This window comes from Lissotriton vulgaris, chromosome 1_1 (genome assembly GCF_964263255.1).
Source record: "Lissotriton vulgaris chromosome 1_1, aLisVul1.2, whole genome shotgun sequence".
Classification (NCBI taxonomy): Eukaryota; Metazoa; Chordata; class Amphibia; order Caudata; family Salamandridae; genus Lissotriton; species Lissotriton vulgaris.
In genome coordinates, this window is record NC_141685.1 from 1,767,872,425 (window position 1) to 1,767,892,095 (window position 19,671).

The 19,671-nt window shown below is 45.3% G+C and overlaps 2 protein-coding genes across 3 annotated transcripts in view; one reads left to right on the forward strand and one right to left on the reverse strand.

Moving 5' to 3' along the window:
• Window positions 1–19,671, forward strand: part of SNRPF (small nuclear ribonucleoprotein polypeptide F) — a 1,022,948-nt gene that overhangs the window by 333,629 nt on the left and 669,648 nt on the right. Inside the window, exon 4 of one of the 2 annotated variants that reach the window (XM_086919080.1) lies at window positions 4,645–4,700. The exons of the other annotated variant lie outside the window; for it this stretch is intronic. Within the exon in view, the coding sequence (XP_086775206.1) occupies window positions 4,645–4,666 (22 nt within the window). The 3' untranslated portion in view covers window positions 4,667–4,700. Of the gene's footprint in view, window positions 1–4,644; window positions 4,701–19,671 lie in introns of those variants that run through there. 2 annotated transcript variants of the gene reach the window in all.
• CCDC38 (coiled-coil domain containing 38) overlaps window positions 1–19,671 on the reverse strand; it is a 2,358,499-nt gene that overhangs the window by 169,451 nt on the left and 2,169,377 nt on the right. The gene's annotated exons all lie outside the window — the stretch shown is intronic.

A 19,671-nucleotide genomic window follows, 5' to 3' on the forward strand; every position in this document is an offset into this window, starting at 1 on the left:
GCCACTGGATTCAAGCAAGCCGGGCTGAAGACGGCTGGAATGCCAGAAACCGGTCCTCGAAAGCTTGTTTCCGGTCCAGGGAAGACATGGCTTGGCAGTTCGGGCTGGACTGTTCCCATGAGGCACAGGGTTAGACTGATTTGCATATAGCCATGTCTGAACTGGGGTGGCAGAGTGGGCTAAAGAACGGTGATGGATTAAACCCAGATCTTCTGACTGGGTGTGAGTGTTTGATTGATTCAGATGCCCCTTCCATCACCACCCCCTTTTGTACCACCAGGATAAGCATCAGCATTTCATGACTATGTCCCTATTATGCACGTCGGTGGTGCGTTGATATGACAGTCTTTAATCCATTAGCTATACATCATGAATCAAAACAGGAACAAAGAATATACAACAACTAAGGTGGAGGGGAGGATAGGAAGAGGATAGTGGGGAAGGATGAGCATATGCAATGATGGGTCAAAAATGAAGCCCTATTGCCAGTGTCAATTAACATCACAGGGCATATCATCAAGCATGGCGTTAACATAATCGCCGCTTTTGCGGCAGAAAACTGCAGCTGACGTGGCAATGATGGGTTTGTTAATACGCTATGGAGACTTACCATATGCCCATGTTCACACCAGAACATGGGCTTCAATGGGAATTCACTTCTGCGTATTGTCAAGCCCATCATTGCCACTTTAGCTTTAGTTTACTGCCGCGTAAGCAGCGATAATGTTAACACCGTGCTTGGTCCCTACATTACTAATGAGTGTTGCTCTCACTACACCAGGGACTATCTTTGGCAGCATGCGGCGCTGAACATAGGACGGCAACAGTGGTCTAAGCGTCGGAAGATTGGGTGTCTAGGTCATGAAGAGTGTATGGGGTGATATGCAGTGTAGTCAGTCCGTAGGATTCCAAGAACACTCTGGGTCAGTGGGGTGTAATGCATCATCAAGCAACTGTAAGGCTTGGAGTCACAGTGGTTGTACTCTAACGTTTTCCAGTCGCCCCAAAGGGTACATCAAGGCTTTCCAATATTCCCAAAATGTATGATACTGTAGCTAAAGACGAGCCGTGAGCAGCTCCATTGCCACTCTGTGCCATAAGCAGCTAACCCCATGTTTATAGAAGGTGTTTCTGCTTTCTTCAAAAAGAGGGCAACCGAATATTTTGCCAGCATACGAAGGCTGAGATGCCAATCATGACGAGTCATGGCTCTCAGGTTCACCGGCTTCAGGCCCAGAATGACCATGAGCGTATCTTCAGGCAATGGATATCCATGTACCCGTTTAATATGGCTGAGGACTTTCTTTCCAATGAGCAGTCAGGAGAGGGCACGTCCCACAAATATGTATTCTATCTCCTAGCGCTTGAGTACAACGCCAACACAAGGGGGACGCATTGGGGAACATTTTCTGAAGTCTAGTAGGGGTATAGTACCACTGAGTCATTACCTTCTAGGCAGAATCCGGTTGGGGAAGGCCATTGAAATATATAGGAATGTCACACCTGAGATGCACCCACTGACAAGGGGTAATATCTACACCTGAACCGGACAGCCGCCGACGCTGATAGTGATGGCTGTCAAAACTCTGCCAATGCTGGAGCCCTTGGTATATGTGAGAGATTAGTCCCTTTGTAGTTCTGGAATGACCTGCCAAACGCTCAATCGCGTGAAGGGTTGCGTGACCGTCTGAACTAGAGAGGAGCCCTGTAACCAATGTTGGAGCTGGCTATATTTCAATCTGTCCTACTCTGCTAAACAGAATTTCTGCTTACATTGATTAAAGGTTTTGAGGTTGTCTCCCATAAAAAGGTGTTGTATCATGCTACAGTCTCTATCCGTCTAATTAGCAAAATCGGTTGGTCGACACTGGGGGTGCACTGCGGCTTGTGAGCAATGTGAGTGTGCAGAGATGGTAAAGAGGTGAGACCCCTGCATACTGCCACTCTGTCACCATTTTTGGGTACTGTCTTAGTTGTAACTGCCATGTATGTGCTACGATGATACACCTCCCGAGGCATCCACGCATGAACCTAGAGTGGGCAACAGGTAACAATCCAATCCATGTGTAAGCACACCTTGTCGCTCTCCCCAGCACCCCATTCAAAACTAAAGCAAAGATGTGATGACCAATAGTATCCTGTCAAATTATGGCAGGCTATTCAGCCCCTGCCCCGTTGGAGCATTACAATTTTGCTCAGAATGCGCAGTTACTTACTGCCCCTTATGTGAGCTGTTGACACGTTGTGACCCCCTGATTTCTTTTGCTCTGTGTTAGGCGTTAGCAAAGACTGAATGGGATATAAAATCTTTGGCAACATGGACATTTTCTTTGTGTTGAGGCATCCTAATCAAGAAAGTGGCAGGGCTTTCCATGTGCACAGGTCAGCGAGGACTTCTTTTTCATATTCCTGCCAATGAGCATTGGACCAGGTGGCTAAGTCTGGCGTTAGGCTAAGACCAGGATACCTTATAGATCTAGCCGCCCATTGATAATGAACGTGAGTCTGTAGGGTCGCAACCTCCTCGTCCAGGACAGTGGGAATATGGGCCTATGAATCTGGAGCAGTGAGTGTACCGCTGGAAGTGAGTGCAAAGGATTGGATGAAGTGAGAAGTAGGTAGTCCGCGAAGAGAGCAACCTTGTGTTGTATGCACCCAAGGAAAATCCCACATCTACTGTTTGCCCTTGTAGTGGAGGCCCTTGCAATTATGTTCTGCCAAGCCCCTGGTCTTCATGGTATTTCCCTTGGGGGCATCAAACACAAGATTGCTAAGACAAATGTAATACACAGTTGGACACTCGGAGCAAATTTAACATCAGAGCACAATGGTATAATGTAAAGACAGATTTGCACAATGAGGAATGCCTACTTGTCATATTTCATAGCAGTTGACAGCCTAAATTGCATGCAACATGTCTGATCACCATACCCATAGCAACTTTCACAAATAATTATTTTAAAAATGATGTGATTTGTCAGTGAACCTCTGACCTGTGGTTGTCTGTGGGCAACGAATATGTGCGCTGATCAATCAGACAATGAGTGTGTGCATGATTTGCGCTACTCACCCATGATGTTCACAAGTCACTGTGGGTAAGTGAGAGTGCTGATCCGTTGCTGTCAAATGGCCAATGCTTAGTTGTTCTGCATGTAAGCGTGCATGGTGGTGGGGTGTTTGATGTTGACTGTCATCTCGGTCATGGCTTTGCCTGCAACATAGGTGCGGATACAGCAAGTGTGCAAGGTCAAGGTTGGCGGAGCAACAGTCCCTCTTGGGGATGTTGGGATGAGTCTCTCGTGGATGTCTTTGTGTCCAATTATGTAGAGAGATATTTGGGTGTGTATCAGTGCTTTGACAGTGACTTTCTCCTTGACAGTGAGCGAGTGGATGTTTTGTATGTGTTGGCTAATGGGTTTGTGAGATGGGGTTCTGATGACAGCCCTGTCAGCAGCCTTCTGTGTGTTTTCTAGCTAGGGTAGTTGCATTTGGATTATCCCTCCGTTAAGTGTGTTGCTGTACTCCAGTCTTCTGTTGATGTGTGTGTTGTTTACATATTTTTGTCATTATGGTGTTACCCATTGCAATATATTGCGTTGGCTCATGATGCAGTTGGAGCTGTTGCAGGCAATGGAGTAGATCTGGCAGGTCAGGGTGATGGAGGAGTTGTGGATGATGCCGAGGTTACGTGAGTGGTCTGTCACTGGGGGCAGCCTCACAAGGCCCAAGATCCACCAGGGTTTTGCACATGCACATGTGGATGGTTCAAGGATGAGGAGGTGATTCTCCTCTGATTCGAGCTCATGCAGATTTCCATCAATTCAGCTCATTCCGACATTCTTGTCTGTGCCCAGCATTATGTGTCTTTAGCTTTGTTCATGAGGGAGAGGATGTGCTGTGTGTCCTCTGTGTGTGATGATATGCTAAGCCCATGCTGGCTGGCAATTGCGGTAAGGGTGGCCATGTACATGTTGAGAAGCGTGGGGCTTGGTGATAGTCCCTGGGGTACTCCACAGTTGGTGTGTGTGGGTTTGGAGAGGGAGTGGGCTTGAGTGAGATTTTGGGTGTTTGCGTAGGGAAGGAATGGATCCATGAGAGGGTGTTGATAAGTGCATTGCTCACACAATTGAACAGGGTAGACAAATTGGGAAGCCTGTGTGTAGAGATTGTACTATCACTTCAGTCATATTAAGAAAATGTGCTACATATTAGCAAGAGGCTCGATCTAATGTACGCCACTTCAGCTGCAGGAAAATGATGCCAAAGCAGTGATAAGGGGCATCATGATTTTTGATTCCAATACAAGCCCATGGTAGATGTCCTGCACATGTAACCTGGCCTTCTACAGGACATCAATTGCGCATATCATGAAGCACATCACTCCGCTCAAGTGGCAGTTTCCTTGCGCAAAAGCAGAGCCATTTAAATTGGTCTTCTTGTTAATATGGCACTGTGAGACCACCATGTACCACTACAACTTCACATTAGCAACCTCATCAAATTTGTCACCATTTGGCAAAACAATGTCCTCCCTTCCAAATCAGTATGAATTGACATTGTCCTGCTGTCTCAATGTAAAATAATCCAATGTTTGATTGTAGCTGACAAATACTGATACATTTTATCTCCCATATCACATTTCAGAGGGCGAGACAACTCTTCCTGAACAGCAGCCTGGCCCAGCACCCGCTGATAGCGTGGATGTGTATGATGACGTCGACGTGGACTCCCTGCAACTCCTGATCAACACCATCAACCGCTCAGCCTCCAGAGCTGGGCAACCCAGCAGCCTTTCCCCAACCCCACCCCTGCTCAGACGAACGAGCAGCAGGCACCTCCCACCCCAGCTAGCTCCCAGGAGCCCCTCCAATGCTCTCCAACAGTCCATGGCTGACATTGCTGGAGTCATGATACAGAGACACCAGTCATGTAAAAATCAAAAGAGGGAGGTAGAGCTGATCGTTGGATTCATGCTCCACGGGGATAGTTACATAAACAAAGTGAATCCAGCAGGGGAGAGGGACAAGAGTGATCAAAAGTGATTGGAACATTCAAAGTGTTGAAAAGTACCCCTCACACACCAAAAGGCCCCTTGGTGTCATGCTTCATCATCGGGGTCTTCGCACCCCTCTATCGGGATGCGGCGTGCTGCGACCTACGACTACGCGGGAGCACTTACAATTTTGGCTATGTGTGGTGTCCAGTGTGTGGGGTATATACAGAGTGAGTGGGGGGTGTGTAGTGAAAAAATATATTAAAAAGTACCTGGCACTAGAGTGTGAAAGAAAAATTTATTCTGGGCTCTGGCTGGTACTGTTAAAAAGAAGTGCAGGTTGAGGTCTAGGTTGTATAATGAACAAGACCTCTGGTGTGCATTGTTGTCGACATGTTTCGGAGACAAGCTCCTTCCTCAGGACGGGGGCACAACCTCCCCTCCCTACTCACGTCTATTTTAAAAAAATTGTGTATTTACAAAAAAGTGAAAAAATTAATTTAAGGCTAAGTGTGCCTACAGCGGTCTGCTACAAGCACAATGACCTGTAGAAAGACAAAAGAAAAATATTTACAACTAATGGTTACCCATGTAGCGGGTAGTTCAAACTGGTGCAGTCACCAGGAACCGTACCATATGCTTATTTTATAAGCTGTTAAAAAATGGACTCACAACACATACAACATATAACACACATAGTACTAGGATGTACTGTAAGAGGTTGTCCTACTTGTGAAGCTTTCTTGTGGGCTTCATGAGCATAGTCAGAACGCCGGGGTGTTGCTTCAATGGCTATCTGTGGTAGGTAATAATATAGCTGTAATCATTCAGTCTAACACACTTACGTTCGATTTTCTATAGGTCGTATGTTCCGTATCATACTCACAAGCACAGGACTCCTTTGTCACCGTCTTACCCCGCACGCTGCTCCGCTGTTGTGGAGTTTAGGTGCGGTTCAGAGTATTTATACCTTCCCATCCTGATTGGTGCTCGTAAGGGTGTGTTGAATGAGGGTGTTACCTACCACTGAAAGTATGCCCATGTATGGAGCATCCGCTTTCTAACCAAACAGGGCTCATGTGTCTATTATGGCCGGTGACGGCCTGAAAATGGCGTTACATCAGGGATCCAGTGTCGACGGCGCATGTGCAGTTGGGTTAACACATGTGTACATGCCTGACGGTAGTGAGTGTTTTCGGCGCATGCGTCGTGTTCAAAAAATCACACATTGTTGTTACTCAGAACTGTTGGTTCTTTATGATGATAATTGACTCCAGGGTACATCATCATTAAGTCCGTTCAGATGGGTCCCCAATCTGAACACCCAACGTTGTTCCTTCTGAAAGAGGCCGGTCTCAGAGGGCAGTTGTTCTATAACCGTCCACTTTAAATCATTGACACAGTGTTGTTGGGTCAAAAAATGCGTAGCCATTTTGGTCGTGCTCTTTTTGCATCTCACATTGCTTTTATGTTCACTCATGCGTGTTTTTATTGCTCTTGTGGTCATTCCCACATATTCCAGATTACATGGGCATTTGATCATATAGATGACGTTTTTTGAGTTGCAATTTGTGAATCTCCTTTGTTCCCATGTCGAGCCATTACGAAAAGTAAGTCTTGTGCTTTTTTCGGTCAAGTGGCAACTGCTGCAATTGCCGCAAGGGAAATGGCCCTGGATGCCAATCGTGGGTTGGAGGGCTGTTGTAGTTGGTTTTGGCCTTGTGTGTACCAATATGTCTCTAAGATTGCGTCCCCTGCGATGTACAAACATTGGTTTCTCAAAGGTCAGTTCGCCACAAGTTAGTATGCGCCAGTGTTTGTTTACAATCTTAGATACATCATTTGACAAAGCATTAAATGTTGTCACACAGATTGGCCGTTTGTTTTCTGTAGGTTCTTTTACTTTTTCCTCGAGTAAGGCCTCTCTGTTATTGTTTTTTGCCCTTTTCATAGCCTTGTTAACGATTTTTTCGGGGTACTCTCGTTGTTTGAGTTTCTTTTTCAGATCATTTGCTTGTTGTCTGAACTCAGAGAGATCTGTGCAGTTGCGCCTAAGGCGTAAAAACTGTCCATATGGCAGATTTTCTCGGAGATGTCTCGGGTGAAAACTGTCAAATCTCAGCAGGCAATTCCGGGACGTGGGTTTGAAGTGAGTGGTGGTCTTTAATATTCCTGACTCAGCATAAATGTTCAAATCAAGGAAAACCAATGTTTTATTGGAAACTGTGCTCGTGAATTTCAGAAAGGTGTTTTGGTTATTGAGCCATTCCAGAAAGTTAGTTGCTGACTGTTGATCACCTTCCCAGATGACTAGGATGTCATCTATGTACCTCCTCCAGCATTTTATGTTGGTTCTATATGGGTTTTGATCATGGAGGATCTTGTTAGTCTCGAGATGGTGTACATAGAGGCCTGCTAGGCTCGGAGCAAAGGTGCTCCCCATGCTGGTCCCATGGCATTGTTGGTACAGCGTTGTTTTGTATTGGAAAAAATTCCTTTGTAAGGCCAAAGAGATGCATTCCATTACCAACCCACGTGGCGTTTGGTATCTCCAAGGTGTCGAGAAAAGGACTTCCTCTATGATCATCAATGTTTCATCATGGGGCAGGCTGGTATATAGGCTTTCCACATCAAGGGACATCAGAAGTTGTGTCTGTGGATCGAAGGTTGTCCCTTGTAACAGTTGTAGGACCGCCTTTGTATCCTTCAGGTACGTGTTTGTGGCTTGTACTAGAGGGCGTAAAAAGGCATCTGCGAACTTGGATAGTGGTTCCAATATGGAACCAATACCCGATACAATCGGTCTTCCTGGTGGTTTGGTTATGTTTTTATGTATTTTAGGAATACAGTAAAAGTATGGGATGCGTGGCTTCTTTTGCTCGAGGAATTCCCCTTCCTTCTTACTCAGCCAGTCGTGTGTTACGCCTTCCTCAATCATACCTCCGATCCGTATCCTGAGGTTTTCAGTTGGATCTTCATGTAGGACCATGTAATTACGTCTGTCTGATAGGAGTCTCAGGCATTCATTGTCATAGTCCTCCGCAGTTTGTAGCACGATCGCTCCCCCTTTGTCTGCTGGTTTAATCACCAGGCTTTTGTCATCAGACAGCGTTTTCAAGGCAATTTGTTCATCCTTGGTCGTGTTGTGAAAAGTCCGTGTGGTGGACTTATCCAGTTGGTTCACTTCTGTCATGATGGCTTTTTCAAAAGTTAATACTTCGAGGGGAATTGTTGAGTCCGGAGGTGTGAAGGTTGATTTTGGTTTTAGACCTGTATCTGTGGTTGGAGCTTGCGGTGGTTTGTCGTGGAAAAAAGCCTGTAGTTTTAACTTTCGGATGAACTCTTGTATCTCCACGTTTATTTTAAAGATATCCGGTCTTTGCGTTGGTACAAAACCCAAACCTTTGTTAAGTACCTGTCGTTCTGTAGTCGTTAGTGGCTTAGAAGTCAGATTAACCACTAGGTCCCTCTCTGGTTGCTGGTTGAGGCTTGATTGGGTAAGGAGCCCGTCATACTCCTGGTCTGTCGTGAGTTCTCTTGGCCGTTGTCTTCCCACGTTACATTGTTGCCTTTCCGGTTCTTTCCACGGTTCCCAGGGCGGGACCCTAAAAAAGGCTGCGGACCAAAGAAGCCCCCATTGAAGTCTGGATTCCATTGTGGATAACCTTGGACATTTGGTGGGTGATTAAACTGAAATGGCTGGAAAGGTGCTTGTCCCATGTATTGTGGATATTGGGGTTGGTATCCTCTCCACCCTCGTTGTCTTGGGTACTGTTGTCTTCTCTGCCTCCAACCACCTCTATTCTGACGGTTTCCTTTGCCCCCACTTGAATTTGAGCTATTGGAGCTGGTGTCTGACCCATCATTGTCGGTATCATTGCTTCTATTTGGGGCTACATAGTCAGCCCTGGTGTAGGGGTATGCTCCTTCTGGGGTGAATTTATCCTTATCTTTACCCAATTTATTGAGTTTGCTTTGTTTCAGGCCAAATTCAAATTCCGTCATTTGTTGATTCAGTTCGTCTAACCTGACTTTCAAATCCTCGGTTGATATATATGTTTTCAATTTGACTTCAATTTTATCAATTTCGATCTTTAGTTCTTGGGTAATTCTCGTTGCCGTTTTTATAATTAGGACCAGCCAGTCCCTGGTGCAGTGCCATGAAATCAATGACCACTCCTTCTTGAACTGCATATCCGTCTGAAAGATGAAAGGTTCGTTTTTTACAATCAAACCTGGGGGGCCCATTTTGTTCCTTAAATAGCCCGTCATTATCAGACCATGTAGGGCTGCTTTGATCTGGTTACGCCTTAGTTTGACCAATTCGTTCCAATCATTCATACTCGGTCCAGTGTCAGGGTTGCTAAGTCCCTCAAAGGGATTTGGATCTGCCAGGATTCTGTCGATTTCATCCTCGCCAAAGGTAAGGCCATGTTCGTCCTCCATAATTAGTTGACCGCTGTGGCTTACAGTTTACCTAGTTTATGTGTTTATGTGTTGTGAAAGAGAGTCCGGGGTTAAACTCCCGCAGCTGCACGCTGCCTAAATCATGTAAAAATCAAAAGAGGGAGGTAGAGCTGATCGTTGGATTCATGCTCCACGGGGATAGTTACATAAACAAAGTGAATCCAGCAGGGGAGAGGGACAAGAGTGATCAAAAGTGATTGGAACATTCAAAGTGTTGAAAAGTACCCCTCACACACCAAAAGGCCCCTTGGTGTCATGCTTCATCATCGGGGTCTTCGCACCCCTCTATCGGGATGCGGCGTGCTGCGACCTACGACTACGCGGGAGCACTTACAATTTTGGCTATGTGTGGTGTCCAGTGTGTGGGGTATATACAGAGTGAGTGGGGGGTGTGTAGTGAAAAAATATATTAAAAAGTACCTGGCACTAGAGTGTGAAAGAAAAATTTATTCTGGGCTCTGGCTGGTACTGTTAAAAAGAAGTGCAGGTTGAGGTCTAGGTTGTATAATGAACAAGACCTCTGGTGTGCATTGTTGTCGACATGTTTCGGAGACAAGCTCCTTCCTCAGGACGGGGGCACAACCTCCCCTCCCTACTCACGTCTATTTTAAAAAAATTGTGTATTTACAAAAAAGTGAAAAAATTAATTTAAGGCTAAGTGTGCCTACAGCGGTCTGCTACAAGCACAATGACCTGTAGAAAGACAAAAGAAAAATATTTACAACTAATGGTTACCCATGTAGCGGGTAGTTCAAACTGGTGCAGTCACCAGGAACCGTACCATATGCTTATTTTATAAGCTGTTAAAAAATGGACTCACAACACATACAACATATAACACACATAGTACTAGGATGTACTGTAAGAGGTTGTCCTACTTGTGAAGCTTTCTTGTGGGCTTCATGAGCATAGTCAGAACGCCGGGGTGTTGCTTCAATGGCTATCTGTGGTAGGTAATAATATAGCTGTAATCATTCAGTCTAACACACTTACGTTCGATTTTCTATAGGTCGTATGTTCCGTATCATACTCACAAGCACAGGACTCCTTTGTCACCGTCTTACCCCGCACGCTGCTCCGCTGTTGTGGAGTTTAGGTGCGGTTCAGAGTATTTATACCTTCCCATCCTGATTGGTGCTCGTAAGGGTGTGTTGAATGAGGGTGTTACCTACCACTGAAAGTATGCCCATGTATGGAGCATCCGCTTTCTAACCAAACAGGGCTCATGTGTCTATTATGGCCGGTGACGGCCTGAAAATGGCGTTACATCAGGGATCCAGTGTCGACGGCGCATGTGCAGTTGGGTTAACACATGTGTACATGCCTGACGGTAGTGAGTGTTTTCGGCGCATGCGTCGTGTTCAAAAAATCACACATTGTTGTTACTCAGAACTGTTGGTTCTTTATGATGATAATTGACTCCAGGGTACATCATCATTAAGTCCGTTCAGATGGGTCCCCAATCTGAACACCCAACGTTGTTCCTTCTGAAAGAGGCCGGTCTCAGAGGGCAGTTGTTCTATAACCGTCCACTTTAAATCATTGACACAGTGTTGTTGGGTCAAAAAATGCGTAGCCATTTTGGTCGTGCTCTTTTTGCATCTCACATTGCTTTTATGTTCACTCATGCGTGTTTTTATTGCTCTTGTGGTCATTCCCACATATTCCAGATTACATGGGCATTTGATCATATAGATGACGTTTTTTGAGTTGCAATTTGTGAATCTCCTTTGTTCCCATGTCGAGCCATTACGAAAAGTAAGTCTTGTGCTTTTTTCGGTCAAGTGGCAACTGCTGCAATTGCCGCAAGGGAAATGGCCCTGGATGCCAATCGTGGGTTGGAGGGCTGTTGTAGTTGGTTTTGGCCTTGTGTGTACCAATATGTCTCTAAGATTGCGTCCCCTGCGATGTGCAAACATTGGTTTCTCAAAGGTCAGTTCGCCACAAGTTAGTATGCGCCAGTGTTTGTTTACAATCTTAGATACATCATTTGACAAAGCATTAAATGTTGTCACACAGATTGGCCGTTTGTTTTCTGTAGGTTCTTTTACTTTTTCCTCGAGTAAGGCCTCTCTGTTATTGTTTTTTGCCCTTTTCATAGCCTTGTTAACGATACCTGAAGGATACAAAGGCGGTCCTACAACTGTTACAAGGGACAACCTTCGATCCACAGACACAACTTCTGATGTCCCTTGATGTGGAAAGCCTATATACCAGCCTGCCCCATGATGAAACATTGATGATCATAGAGGAAGTCCTTTTCTCGACACCTTGGAGATACCAAACGCCACGTGGGTTGGTAATGGAATGCATCTCTTTGGCCTTACAAAGGAATTTTTTCCAATACAAAACAACGCTGTACCAACAATGCCATGGGACCAGCATGGGGAGCACCTTTGCTCCGAGCCTAGCAGGCCTCTATGTACACCATCTCGAGACTAACAAGATCCTCCATGATCAAAACCCATATAGAACCAACATAAAATGCTGGAGGAGGTACATAGATGACATCCTAGTCATCTGGGAAGGTGATCAACAGTCAGCAACTAACTTTCTGGAATGGCTCAATAACCAAAACACCTTTCTGAAATTCACGAGCACAGTTTCCAATAAAACATTGGTTTTCCTTGATTTGAACATTTATGCTGAGTCAGGAATATTAAAGACCACCACTCACTTCAAACCCACGTCCCGGAATTGCCTGCTGAGATTTGACAGTTTTCACCCGAGACATCTCCGAGAAAATCTGCCATATGGACAGTTTTTACGCCTTAGGCGCAACTGCACAGATCTCTCTGAGTTCAGACAACAAGCAAATGATCTGAAAAAGAAACTCAAACAACGAGAGTACCCCGAAAAAATCGTTAACAAGGCTATGAAAAGGGCAAAAAACAATAACAGAGAGGCCTTACTCGAGGAAAAAGTAAAAGAACCTACAGAAAACAAACGGCCAATCTGTGTGACAACATTTAATGCTTTGTCAAATGATGTATCTAAGATTGTAAACAAACACTGGCGCATACTAACTTGTGGCGAACTGACCTTTGAGAAACCAATGTTTGCACATCGCAGGGGACGCAATCTTAGAGACATATTGGTACACACAAGGCCAAAACCAACTACAACAGCCCTCCAACCCACGATTGGCATCCAGGGCCATTTCCCTTGCGGCAATTGCAGCAGTTGCCACTTGACCGAAAAAAGCACAAGACTTACTTTTCGTAATGGCTCGACATGGGAACAAAGGAGATTCACAAATTGCAACTCAAAAAACGTCATCTATATGATCAAATGCCCATGTAATCTGGAATATGTGGGAATGACCACAAGAGCAATAAAAACACGCATGAGTGAACATAAAAGCAATGTGAGATGCAAAAAGAGCACGACCAAAATGGCTACGCATTTTTTGACCCAACAACACTGTGTCAATGATTTAAAGTGGACGGTTATAGAACAAGTGCCCTCTGAGACCGGCCTCTTTCAGAAGGAACAACGTTGGGTGTTCAGATTGGGGACCCATCTGAACGGACTTAATGATGATGTACCCTGGAGTCAATTATCATCATAAAGAACCAACAGTTCTGAGTAACAACAATGTGTGATTTTTTGAACACGACGCATGCGCCGAAAACACTCACTACCGTCAGGCATGTACACATGTGTTAACCCAACTGCACATGCGCCGTCGACACTGGATCCCTGATGTAACGCCATTTTCAGGCCGTCACCGGCCATAATAGACACATGAGCCCTGTTTGGTTAGAAAGCGGATGCTCCATACATGGGCATACTTTCAGTGGTAGGTAACACCCTCATTCAACACACCCTTACGAGCACCAATCAGGATGGGAAGGTATAAATACTCTGAACCGCACCTAAACTCCACAACAGCGGAGCAGCGTGCGGGGTAAGACGGTGACAAAGGAGTCCTGTGCTTGTGAGTATGATACGGAACATACGACCTATAGAAAATCGAACGTAAGTGTGTTAGACTGAATGATTACAGCTATATTATTACCTACCACAGATAGCCATTGAAGCAACACCCCGGCGTTCTGACTATGCTCATGAAGCCCACAAGAAAGCTTCACAAGTAGGACAACCTCTTACAGTACATCCTAGTACTATGTGTGTTATATGTTGTATGTGTTGTGAGTCCATTTTTTAACAGCTTATAAAATAAGCATATGGTACGGTTCCTGGTGACTGCACCAGTTTGAACTACCCGCTACATGGGTAACCATTAGTTGTAAATATTTTTCTTTTGTCTTTCTACAGGTCATTGTGCTTGTAGCAGACCGCTGTAGGCACACTTAGCCTTAAATTAATTTTTTCACTTTTTTGTAAATACACAATTTTTTTAAAATAGACGTGAGTAGGGAGGGGAGGTTGTGCCCCCGTCCTGAGGAAGGAGCTTGTCTCCGAAACATGTCGACAACAATGCACACCAGAGGTCTTGTTCATTATACAACCTAGACCTCAACCTGCACTTCTTTTTAACAGTACCAGCCAGAGCCCAGAATAAATTTTTCTTTCACACTCTAGTGCCAGGTACTTTTTAATATATTTTTTCACTACACACCCCCCACTCACTCTGTATATACCCCACACACTGGACACCACACATAGCCAAAATTGTAAGTGCTCCCGCGTAGTCGTAGGTCGCAGCACGCCGCATCCCGATAGAGGGGTGCGAAGACCCCGATGATGAAGCATGACACCAAGGGGCCTTTTGGTGTGTGAGGGGTACTTTTCAACACTTTGAATGTTCCAATCACTTTTGATCACTCTTGTCCCTCTCCCCTGCTGGATTCACTTTGTTTATGTAACTATCCCCGTGGAGCATGAATCCAACGATCAGCTCTACCTCCCTCTTTTGATTTTTACATGATTTAGGCAGCGTGCAGCTGCGGGAGTTTAACCCCGGACTCTCTTTCACAACACATAAACACATAAACTAGGTAAACTGTAAGCCACAGCGGTCAACTAATTATGGAGGACGAACATGGCCTTACCTTTGGCGAGGATGAAATCGACAGAATCCTGGCAGATCCAAATCCCTTTGAGGGACTTAGCAACCCTGACACTGGACCGAGTATGAATGATTGGAACGAATTGGTCAAACTAAGGCGTAACCAGATCAAAGCAGCCCTACATGGTCTGATAATGACGGGCTATTTAAGGAACAAAATGGGCCCCCCAGGTTTGATTGTAAAAAACGAACCTTTCATCTTTCAGACGGATATGCAGTTCAAGAAGGAGTGGTCATTGATTTCATGGCACTGCACCAGGGACTGGCTGGTCCTAATTATAAAAACGGCAACGAGAATTACCCAAGAACTAAAGATCGAAATTGATAAAATTGAAGTCAAATTGAAAACATATATATCAACCGAGGATTTGAAAGTCAGGTTAGACGAACTGAATCAACAAATGACGGAATTTGAATTTGGCCTGAAACAAAGCAAACTCAATAAATTGGGTAAAGATAAGGATAAATTCACCCCAGAAGGAGCATACCCCTACACCAGGGCTGACTATGTAGCCCCAAATAGAAGCAATGATACCGACAATGATGGGTCAGACACCAGCTCCAATAGCTCAAATTCAAGTGGGGGCAAAGGAAACCGTCAGAATAGAGGTGGTTGGAGGCAGAGAAGACAACAGTACCCAAGACAACGAGGGTGGAGAGGATACCAACCCCAATATCCACAATACATGGGACAAGCACCTTTCCAGCCATTTCAGTTTAATCACCCACCAAATGTCCAAGGTTATCCACAATGGAATCCAGACTTCAATGGGGGCTTCTTTGGTCCGCAGCCTTTTTTAGGGTCCCGCCCTGGGAACCGTGGAAAGAACCGGAAAGGCAACAATGTAACGTGGGAAGACAACGGCCAAGAGAACTCACGACAGACCAGGAGTATGACGGGCTCCTTACCCAATCAAGCCTCAACCAGCAACCAGAGAGGGACCTAGTGGTTAATCTGACTTCTAAGCCACTAACGACTACAGAACGACAGGTACTTAACAAAGGTTTGGGTTTTGTACCAACGCAAAGACCGGATATCTTTAAAATAAACGTGGAGATACAAGAGTTCATCCGAAAGTTAAAACTACAGGCTTTTTTCCACGACAAACCACCGCAAGCTCCAACCACAGATACAGGTCTAAAACCAAAATCAACCTTCACACCTCCGGACTCAACAATTCCCCTCGAAGTATTAACTTTTGAAAAAGCCATCATGACAGAAGTGAACCAACTGGATAAGTCCACCACACGGACTTTTCACAACACGACCAAGGATGAACAAATTGCCTTGAAAACGCTGTCTGATGACAAAAGCCTGGTGATTAAACCAGCAGACAAAGGGGGAGCGATCGTGCTACAAACTGCGGAGGACTATGACAATGAATGCCTGAGACTCCTATCAGACAGACGTAATTACATGGTCCTACATGAAGATCCAACTGAAAACCTCAGGATACGGATCGGAGGTATGATTGAGGAAGGCGTAACACACGACTGGCTGAGTAAGAAGGAAGGGGAATTCCTCGAGCAAAAGAAGCCACGCATCCCATACTTTTACTGTATTCCTAAAATACATAAAAACATAACCAAACCACCAGGAAGACCGATTGTATCGGGTATTGGTTCCATATTGGAACCACTATCCAAGTTCGCAGATGCCTTTTTACGCCCTCTAGTACAAGCCACAAACACGTACCTGAAGGATACAAAGGCGGTCCTACAACTGTTACAAGGGACAACCTTCGATCCACAGACACAACTTCTGATGTCCCTTGATGTGGAAAGCCTATATACCAGCCTGCCCCATGATGAAACATTGATGATCATAGAGGAAGTACTTTTCTCGACACCTTGGAGATACCAAACGCCACGTGGGTTGGTAATGGAATGCATCTCTTTGGCCTTACAAAGGAATTTTTTCCAATACAAAACAACGCTGTACCAACAATGCCATGGGACCAGCATGGGGAGCACCTTTGCTCCGAGCCTAGCAGGCCTCTATGTACACCATCTCGAGACTAACAAGATCCTCCATGATCAAAACCCATATAGAACCAACATAAAATGCTGGAGGAGGTACATAGATGACATCCTAGTCATCTGGGAAGGTGATCAACAGTCAGCAACTAACTTTCTGGAATGGCTCAATAACCAAAACACCTTTCTGAAATTCACGAGCACAGTTTCCAATAAAACATTGGTTTTCCTTGATTTGAACATTTATGCTGAGTCAGGAATATTAAAGACCACCACTCACTTCAAACCCACGTCCCGGAATTGCCTGCTGAGATTTGACAGTTTTCACCCGAGACATCTCCGAGAAAATCTGCCATATGGACAGTTTTTACGCCTTAGGCGCAACTGCACAGATCTCTCTGAGTTCAGACAACAAGCAAATGATCTGAAAAAGAAACTCAAACAACGAGAGTACCCCGAAAAAATCGTTAACAAGGCTATGAAAAGGGCAAAAAACAATAACAGAGAGGCCTTACTCGAGGAAAAAGTAAAAGAACCTACAGAAAACAAACGGCCAATCTGTGTGACAACATTTAATGCTTTGTCAAATGATGTATCTAAGATTGTAAACAAACACTGGCGCATACTAACTTGTGGCGAACTGACCTTTGAGAAACCAATGTTTGCACATCGCAGGGGACGCAATCTTAGAGACATATTGGTACACACAAGGCCAAAACCAACTACAACAGCCCTCCAACCCACGATTGGCATCCAGGGCCATTTCCCTTGCGGCAATTGCAGCAGTTGCCACTTGACCGAAAAAAGCACAAGACTTACTTTTCGTAATGGCTCGACATGGGAACAAAGGAGATTCACAAATTGCAACTCAAAAAACGTCATCTATATGATCAAATGCCCATGTAATCTGGAATATGTGGGAATGACCACAAGAGCAATAAAAACACGCATGAGTGAACATAAAAGCAATGTGAGATGCAAAAAGAGCACGACCAAAATGGCTACGCATTTTTTGACCCAACAACACTGTGTCAATGATTTAAAGTGGACGGTTATAGAACAACTGCCCTCTGAGACCGGCCTCTTTCAGAAGGAACAACGTTGGGTGTTCAGATTGGGGACCCATCTGAACGGACTTAATGATGATGTACCCTGGAGTCAATTATCATCATAAAGAACCAACAGTTCTGAGTAACAACAATGTGTGATTTTTTGAACACGACGCATGCGCCGAAAACACTCACTACCGTCAGGCATGTACACATGTGTTAACCCAACTGCACATGCGCCGTCGACACTGGATCCCTGATGTAACGCCATTTTCAGGCCGTCACCGGCCATAATAGACACATGAGCCCTGTTTGGTTAGAAAGCGGATGCTCCATACATGGGCATACTTTCAGTGGTAGGTAACACCCTCATTCAACACACCCTTACGAGCACCAATCAGGATGGGAAGGTATAAATACTCTGAACCGCACCTAAACTCCACAACAGCGGAGCAGCGTGCGGGGTAAGACGGTGACAAAGGAGTCCTGTGCTTGTGAGTATGATACGGAACATACGACCTATAGAAAATCGAACGTAAGTGTGTTAGACTGAATGATTACAGCTATATTATTACCTACCACAGATAGCCATTGAAGCAACACCCCGGCGTTCTGACTATGCTCATGAAGCCCACAAGAAAGCTTCACAAGTAGGACAACCTCTTACAGTACATCCTAGTACTATGTGTGTTATATGTTGTATGTGTTGTGAGTCCATTTTTTAACAGCTTATAAAATAAGCATATGGTACGGTTCCTGGTGACTGCACCAGTTTGAACTACCCGCTACATGGGTAACCATTAGTTGTAAATATTTTTCTTTTGTCTTTCTACAGGTCATTGTGCTTGTAGCAGACCGCTGTAGGCACACTTAGCCTTAAATTAATTTTTTCACTTTTTTGTAAATACACAATTTTTTTAAAATAGACGTGAGTAGGGAGGGGAGGTTGTGCCCCCGTCCTGAGGAAGGAGCTTGTCTCCGAAACATGTCGACAACAATGCACACCAGAGGTCTTGTTCATTATACAACCTAGACCTCAACCTGCACTTCTTTTTAACAGTACCAGCCAGAGCCCAGAATAAATTTTTCTTTCACACTCTAGTGCCAGGTACTTTTTAATATATTTTTTCACTACACACCCCCCACTCACTCTGTATATACCCCACACACTGGACACCACACATAGCCAAAATTGTAAGTGCTCCCGCGTAGTCGTAGGTCGCAGCACGCCGCATCCCGATAGAGGGGTGCGAAGACCCCGATGATGAAGCATGACACCAAGGGGCCTTTTGGTGTGTGAGGGGTACTTTTCAACACTTTGAATGTTCCAATCACTTTTGATCACTCTTGTCCCTCTCCCCTGCTGGATTCACTTTGTTTATGTAACAGAGACACCAGTCGCCATCTGCTCTGGGTGGCTCCAGCAGTGTCAGCCAGGATCTGGCCAACATCCGCCGGATCATGGAGAGCATGAAGCGGATGCAGGCCCAAGACTTGGCTGCCAGGGCTGCCCACATGCGCGAGGTTGCTGGGATCTATCATGCCCTGCACCTGCTTGTTGCCTCCTTGCTGCCACAAGGTTTGGTGCAGATGGATGCTGCTGCTGCCTCAACATCCTCAGCTCCACCATCTGGTGTGTCAGTGCCTCACAGTGCTGCACCCACAACACCAACAGAAACTTGTGAGGCACATGACACACCAGATGATGGAGATGAGGATGACAGCGCATTTCTGCTGAGGAGGAAGCGGTAGCATCCCTCTGTGCCAAAGGCCCAGTTTCTTCTGTGGTGCTGTGCTCAGTATCGTGCCACACATACACTTCTTGCACTTTCTTCCACTGTCCCCTGGAACCACCTCGGACACCCCCATGGACTGCCATATCACCCCATTCCTTGCCACTCCAATCAGCCTGTGGACTGAACGATGCCTCTTCCCTTGGCCCTGTTAACATCAATTGTCTCTGCCTGGCCCTCCAACAGGCACCCTCTGCACTGTATGGCCCTGCACTTGTCCAATATGCCTACCAATTTTGTAAATATTGTAAATTAAAAGTTATTAATTCACACATATGTGCATTTGTACAGTGATATGAAGGTACAAAGTTGGCGAATAGGGTCTGAAGACTGATCCAGCCAGGAGGTTCACCAATG